Consider the following 7793-nt stretch of genomic DNA (forward strand, 5'->3'; position numbering starts at 1 on the left):
TAACTCAAATAACCACTTGTTATAACCAAGGTATGCAGTAGAATATCTATGTATGCACAGCACATCAAGTCACAAAGTAGATGGGCTACAGCAGCAGGAAACCACATCGGGTACTATTTCTGTCACAGCTGAGACTGGAATTCCCACAGGATCACAAAAATTGGAAAACTGGAATAAACTTGCCTGGTCTAATGAGTCTCAATTATTTGCTGTGACATTAGCTGTAAGCAACATCAAACTATGGATCCATCCTTCCCCGTATCAGTGTGGCTGGTGTTGTTGTAATGGTGTAGCAAACTTTGGGACACTTAGTACCAACTGAACATTTATACACCACAGTCTGACTATTGTTGCTGGTCATGTCCGTCCCTGTATGACCACAGTGTACCCATCTTCTGATTGCTGTTTTCAGCATCATGTCACAAATCATCTCAAACTTGACAATGAGTTCCCTGTACTTAAACAGTATAGTGAAAAGGTGTAGTCACATCATGGACGTGCAACTAACAAATCTACAGGAACTGTGTGACGCTGTCATGTCGATATGGGCCTGAAACTCTAAGGAATGTTTCCAGAAACTCATTGAATCTCTTCCATGAAGAATTAAGAGTGTCCTGAAAAAAAAAGTGGCTTTAACGAAGGACTAAGAAGGTGTAGATAATACGGTGGCCGATGAGTTCATAGCACGCCACTTAAGGTACTTTTTGGATGCTTTGGGGTGCATCGTCTTCATGGCATTGATGTGCAAAGTTGGTTTGATATGGACTCAAATAACAGGCACTAAAAATGATTTGAAGAAAATGGTACCTCATAAGCTTCTGCATTTCATAATACCAGGAAGTCAGACTAATTATTTAGTGTTAAAAGTCCCTCAGAAGTTCCTACCGCTTCCCCTGTTTTGTGTGTCTTGAGCATTTGCTTGCGTCAGCAACATATACGACTTTTTTGTTTTACAGAAATGAAAGTGGTGTTTATCTTGTCTAGCAAGAAAGTGAACAAGTGTTATTCTCAAAATGCTGAACCATCGTTTGCTTGTGATGAGAGTGAAAGATGAGATTGAATTTGGGGCTGAATTATCAGCATTTCCTCTGAGTTTCTTTGGCTGCTGTGTTCCTCATGAAAGCTTGACGTTATGGCAAACGTGAGTTGTTTATTTCTTGGTGTTATGGAGCTGGGTGAATTAATGAGCTGCGTGAAATAGGATGGCTACTTCATTTTTAAGTTTATTCCAGTGGCAATGCAACTTTCAGAGTTTGCTCATAATCAAAGTGAAATACTTTTATTTGATTAATGGACATCTCCTGAAAGAAAACGTTTTCTGTACTCATCAGATGGATGCTAACAGCTCACAGCTCCTGCGTGCAGCTCTAATACAATAATGTGGCTTAAAATGCATAAAGGTTTTAAAAAATATAAATATATATATATATTTTTTACAATTTTATTATCAAAACAACAAATAACATTTATTTTATATTGCTTTACATGTTTTTCCTTTATTTTATTTCCCATGAATTACTTTAACATTTGGTTGTTTTTTATTATTATTATTCCCATCATGCCATTGTGCAACAACATATGAAGCCACAACACACAAAAAGGCAGAAAAAAATATACAGTGATGTTTTAAATCAAAGGCACTGTTTCTTAAGTTAAGAAAGTAATCAAGAAAAGTCTGTGATCATTGCCATCATTATATATATGTCATTCTCACAATCATTGTTACATGATTGGTTATATCATCAGAGCTGTGAGGATTGCTGCAAATGCTGTGGAGTTTCCTCAGTTGGCACTAGAGATTCACGTAGCCTGAAGGCTCCAGTAGGCCTCTTTTGCCGTAGGTGGCAGATCCCACATTGGTTGGTGCGTACACAGTACCAATAGTGTTACTGGAACGGACCAGGAAGTCTGCTAGCCTCTGGGTGACACAGGTGGCTGTGTTGCACTTTCTCTTCTCTATATGGTGACTAAGAAAAGCACAGATATTAAGAAACACCACAAAAATACTCGTAGATTTCAACTTTTTAAAAATGAAATCAAGCAATAATGCTGCTACCTGTTCATAGCTGTGAGCCCCCTTCGTGGCCGTGTACCCACGAGGCTGAGAAATGGGTTGGAGATTAGCCCGGGAAGCAACCAGGCTTCGCTATCTGGGAGATCGCTTTCTTGCTCGCTGGATGAGCTGGGACTGAAGTACCTGAATCACAGAGGACAAAGGGCTAAACCATTTGACATTGATGATAGGCTCTTGAAGATATCCACAACTCCCGAGAACAAGGAGAGAAAGTGGCCACTTAGCTCCAGCCCCACTTCTCCCTGCACAGTGAAACACTTTCCCCACAAATGAGCACAGTTGGTTTCCATCTTTGATTATCAACATTTGAGCCAAATGAAAGCCAAAGTTCTCCTGCACCTCGGCTCTCTGCTTTGAATGTGTTGGCTTACCTATAGCTTGGGGCAGCGGTGATGCAGTGCAGCAGCACAAGCAGCATGAGAAGAAGCACAGGCACCCTGAGGTGATACATGCTGTAAGCGTGATTACCTGCAAACACAACAGGAGTTACATTTGTTTATTGTGCTTCAGGGAAAACCAGTGAGACGTGTGATAGTTTTGTCTGATTCCCAACAAATTAGGTACATCATCAAAATAGATGTCAGGGTCTAACATAAGTGTTAAGCTATGTTAAATTATATTTGAAAAAAAATGCAATAAAGTTATAGTTAGATTGCCAAAAATGCATTTTTTAAAAAAATCTTTGAAATAGTTTTAAAAGCAATTAAATCCATGGTATCGACTCATCTGATACTGGGATTTTTCCACCATAAAATGGAGCAAGCAGACATTTTCAAGCAGGAGCAGTCTGAAAAACAAAGCTTGTTGTTCCTGGAAATGCTGACATTATTTCAACTTCAGCAACGTGCAGCACAATAATTAGAATATAGTTGCTTTTAAATGCAAATCTGAAGGAACACTTGAGCTGACTTTGCAAAAACAATATGGGATGGATTCATTTAGAATTTTACTTCAACTAGGACAGTACATTTGCCAGTACTGGTTTCTTAAAGGTAATTTAATGGCACCAGCTTTAAATGTTGAACATGCACGCATCATTTTATTCACATTGGATATATTTTAAATATATAAACATGTCCTGACCATGTGCAATTTTAGTATAGGGTGCAATATTTTCGGGATTTGATTTTGAAGTAAAAGTAATTAAGAATATATTATTTTGTAATATATATCCAAATTTGATGAGTAGCTTAAATGTTAGATTATAATGACATCATTTTATAACATTTCATTACTAATTAATCAGCTGCATATGTGTTCAAATGATGACAAAGTCTTTTATTGTGTTAGTCGTATGAAAATAGTAGCAGCAATCTCACTGTTACATCTGTTTACAGAACAACACATAATTTTTTTTTTAAAATAAATAGTTTGTTTTTTTTCCGTTTTTGTACATTTCAGTCTTAGTTATATTTCCACAGAATCATCTAACTTAATGTAGCTTTCATCTACACATTTCCCTGTGCTCTATGTGAATTTCAATCTTTTACTTAATCTTCTAACCTCTCTTTTACTTACTTAAAAAATATGCAAGAAATAGACTTACTAAAATATTCCCTTTTTAATTTTTTAAAGAAAAATGTTACTATATAAAAACTGAGATAAATGTCAGTTTCTTCTAGCACCTCATTAACAACTATAAATAAAACCTGTGGGGGAAAAAGACATCCAAGCCATAGGAAAGACAAAATACTCACTTTCTGTAGTCTTGGCTAGATCCCAGTCTGCTACTGGAGCTCTCCAAGGTTTGTCAGACTGTCACACAAGCCGACTGCAACAGTTATAGGCTCTCTGCTCAAACCACTTGTGACATCAGCTCTCTCCAAATATAGCCTTGCATTTTCATCTACAAAAGGGTGGGGTAGGGAATAAAGCGGGTCTTATACATGTCATATAACACTCGGTTCTACCGTAATGTACACTCTTTAATATTCACATGAGCAGAATAAAAAAAAAGAACGAAAGATAATCACAGTACACAGACACAAACACACGCACGTCTGCATACGTCACCATCCTCATCATCACAGTCGTCACTATTGTCATCAGCTGCCGTGATGGGACTGACCCGCCACAAACCCACACCAGGGAGAAGAACACTGTCAGGCTGTCTTCCTATTTACCTTGAGACATGTAGTGAACTTTTACTGTAGGTCACCAAACTCTGGCCTTAGCGCCTTCCTCTGGGCTTCAACGACGATGAATAAAACATGTGAAGATGAATTATCATCAATAATAAATGGTGCCTCATTATTTTGATGGGACGTGTCACAAGCAACACAGTATTAATTAATGAATTGATGGTAAAATTTGAGACACTTTAGAACCGCACAACCCAACAGTGTGACAAGTTGAAAACTAGACTAGTAGTTGCATCTTCTTATTTAGTTTCCTAAAGACTGTATAAGCAAATATTAAGTTGTTTTCTTTTAAGTAAACAATATGCATTTTACAGCCACGTTACCTGGGCACCTTGCAGTGACTCACAGAGTCAATGAACGTGTTACAATGGTCCAGTCAAAGTCCAGACCTCAACCTGGCTGAAATGCTGAGAGAGCTGTGCATAAATCAATGCCTGCAAAAATCAATGAACGCAAGCAACACTGTACAGAAGAGTGAGACAAAATTCCTCCACAGGAATGTGAGAGACTGATAAAGTCACACAGATAATGATTACTTCAAGTTATTGCTGCTAAAGGTGGTTCTAAAAGCTACTGAACGATAAGGTGCACTTAGACAGATAGTGTGAAAAAATTCCCATCTACAATCAGGGAATATCAGCCTCCCTTTGAACTGATAATCATGTTATTAAGTAATGTGTAATGTAATATGTATTATAAATCTGTATATATAGTATGTTTTAATATAACACACATTTATATAAATCTACTGAAAATAAGCAGCAAATACAAATAGACAATTCTGATGAGCTGTGGTTTTCACAGAAAGATATCTCATAAAAATGTACTCATAAAACACTGCAAGAAAAAAAAAAGACCATCAGTTTCACAACAACAGTGCATGACTCTTAATGTCATAGTTATTGTTACTGGTGAGCCAAAGAGAGCATCCTACTATCTCACTGGGGAGATGCCAGCACAGGCAGCAGGCTGCTGGTAAGTGCTAGTGGTTTTCACCGCAGATTGAGCTAACAGACATATAGTGCACTCTTAATGGACGTATAACACCCCCAAACCCACTGCGGTCTGATGAACACCTCCGCCAGTTTCCTGTAAGCTTCAAAAAAAAAAAAAAAGGTAACTGCAGAGACAGTGACAGGATATTTTTCTGATTCCTCTGCAGCTACATGGGTTTTTATTATTTCTTTGCACAATATCAGCTCAAAGTTTCAAAGTTGTGACTGATTTATTTACATTAATGCATAATCACGTGAGAGTCCGAAAACAATTACTTGATTTAGCTATATACCAGAGATTTTGTGCCTCAGGACTTTTGGTAATTTACAACTTTTTGAGGAAGAAGAGAGAAAAGAAATTTTCTTTTTTTAATGGAAGTCCTGGAAAACATTGAGTCAAGTCATGTCATCATGTGGTGCCTTGGATTGATTTTGTACATGCGAGAAGTCCAACCTTACAGTTTGATTTAGCACAAAAACTAAGCTCACACAAAACCAAGTGAACCTTCACAAGCTTCATCAAATCCTGTTTAATCCAGTTTTTCTCCCTTTCACTTTTAGTGCAGAGATTTCTGCTTGTAAGCATCAATAAATATGGTCAGCATGGTTCATTAGTATTCTTGTAGCACTGAATCTAAGTGGGATGAAACCTCACTGGAGAATCATTCGGACGTAAGCAAGGAGTGCCAGCAGCGCAGTGCTATGACTTGTTTGCACTGAGAGCATCGACGCCTGGAAATGTTTCCATGTTTGTAGTTAACTACTGTCACATGGGCAGTTTGGCACGATGCATTACCTGATTGGTGTGGGAAAACTCTTTGGTCACATGATTTCATCACTTTTGTTTATTCGAGGGAGGAGCACTCACACACGAAACCTGTGTGTGTCAACTCTCTGGCCCGTGATGCATCCACAGATAAAAATAAACACTTGACGTCACCAACATCTACCTCTACATGGAAACCAAATAGCATGTTTTTTGAATTAATTGCATTAATGACATCTTAGTCAGGAAGGTGTTTTGTTTTGTTGCTTTGTGAATGCATTTTTACCTTCCTACTAAATATCTCTTGTACATCAAGCAGTCTTATGCATAAAGTTACGATTCTGGTGTTTTCTTTCTTCTTGGACAGCGTGCATAAGTGCAGAGAAACCCTCATATTTCAGTGGTATTTGTAAAAATATCTCTGCTAATGAGAAGAAACATACTTTAAGACATACTTCTGTGCGCAAAACAAGTCCTCAATTTTGCCTAAACTTAAATCTGATTAGGAATTGTTGTTCAAAAGACCAAATGTGACATGAAAGATTCAAGCTTAGGGACAAAACCTACTGAGGATCTGCACCTAAAAATACTTTTATTTTCTCCTGCTGCCCGGAGCTTAACAGCATAGGCTGGTTGTACATTTCACACAACTCTTAACACAGCAACTCTCTCTCACACCTCTCTGGAGTGTTTTTTCTTTTCAACCTTTTCCCACCTGACGCAAAATCAAGCACACAGATTTTTACACTGGTCAAAACAGCTGGTGAAAACAAAGACACATTTAGCAGCTACATTTGTGATCTAGTCTTTTGTACTTCACCTTGATGTTTGAGCCTCACCGTACAGTCTAAAAATACCCCCCATCCCCTAAAACGTATCAATATTCCTTGTTTGGAATGTTTTTCATCTCATCATGTTTTCAGTTGATAAAAGATCTTGACTGCAGGCATTCCAGTTTAGCATCCAGACTCTTCTACTATGAAGCCATGCTACTGAAACAAATGCAGTATACAATTTCGAATTGGCCTTAGGGTTAAAAATATATTCCTCTAAAACGTTTTCAACATTCATGACACATTTCCACATATTCCTCCTGAATGACAAGTCTGCTTTTCAGTCTGAAGTATTTGGGCTCCATGTTTTCCAAAAAGTATTTCAAGGGTCGGTCTGTCTCAGCACAGAGCAGTTCTCCATTTTGCCTTGGTCCATTTTATATGAGCCTTGGTCCACAGACAACAGCAATGTTTCTGGATCATGTTCACTTATGGCTTCTTTTTTGCATGACAGGGCTGCATTTCTGGATGGCACGGTCAGTGATCATGCCTGTTTTTAATGCAGTGCCACTTGAAGATCACAGGCACCTGATATGTTTTTTCAGGCTTGTCCTAAAGTCCTCACAATTTCATGTTGAGAAAAATTATTCTGAAATTGCTGCACAATCTGGAGATACTCTTTTTTTGTTTTTTGGTTACTGCATAGTGATAAACCTCTGACCTTTTTTACTTTTGAGAAGCTTTGCCTCTCTTACCTGCTTTTATTACAATACAGAATCATGTTACTGAGCTGTTGTCAGGTAAACTAACCCTTTTGGAGACGTGTTGTTGCCACCAAATTCAAAATGACCTAGCATTTTTGTGGTTTATGGAATTTGCAAATCATTGCATTTTGTTTTGATTTCCATTTTAAAATGTCCTAACCTTTTGGAACTGGGATTGTACATAGAAGATGACTTTATATTATCTATAAAAAAGGGAAAGAGAACTGTGGTTCCCTGAGGTTTTTCCCATTTTTCAGGCAAATACTTGCTACTTACAAGC

General features: G+C 37.8%; 1 protein-coding gene across 1 annotated transcript; it reads right to left on the bottom strand.

The window, feature by feature from the left end:
- Nucleotides 1-1334: 1334 nt before the first annotated feature.
- Nucleotides 1335-4133, bottom strand: iapp (islet amyloid polypeptide). The gene is made up of 5 exons (XM_080887481.1): nt 4073-4133; nt 3772-3920; nt 2446-2542; nt 2057-2197; nt 1335-1967 (listed from the first exon to the last, which is right to left on the bottom strand). The coding sequence occupies exons 3-5, from the start codon at nt 2523-2525 to the stop codon at nt 1793-1795; spliced, it is 396 nt and encodes a 131-aa protein (XP_080743607.1). The 5' UTR covers nt 2526-2542; nt 3772-3920; nt 4073-4133; the 3' UTR covers nt 1335-1792.
- Nucleotides 4134-7793: the final 3660 nt, after the last annotated feature.

The sequence above is a fragment of the Rhamphochromis sp. 'chilingali' genome (assembly GCF_963969265.1).
Source record: "Rhamphochromis sp. 'chilingali' genome assembly, chromosome: 7".
NCBI lineage: Eukaryota > Metazoa > Chordata > Actinopteri > Cichliformes > Cichlidae > Rhamphochromis > Rhamphochromis sp. 'chilingali'.

Excerpts from the sequence above, each read along its gene's own strand:
- iapp (XM_080887481.1), bottom strand. The coding sequence starts at position 2,525 with ATGTATCACCTCAGGGTGCCTGTGCTTCTTCTCATGCTGCTTGTGCTG. Across the intron at positions 2,198-2,445 it reads ACCGCTGCCCCAAGCTATAG|GTACTTCAGTCCCAGCTCAT; the intron begins GTAAGCCAACAC and ends TCTGTGATTCAG. Across the intron at positions 1,968-2,056 it reads GGGCTCACAGCTATGAACAG|TCACCATATAGAGAAGAGAA; the intron begins GTAGCAGCATTA and ends TGCTTTTCTTAG.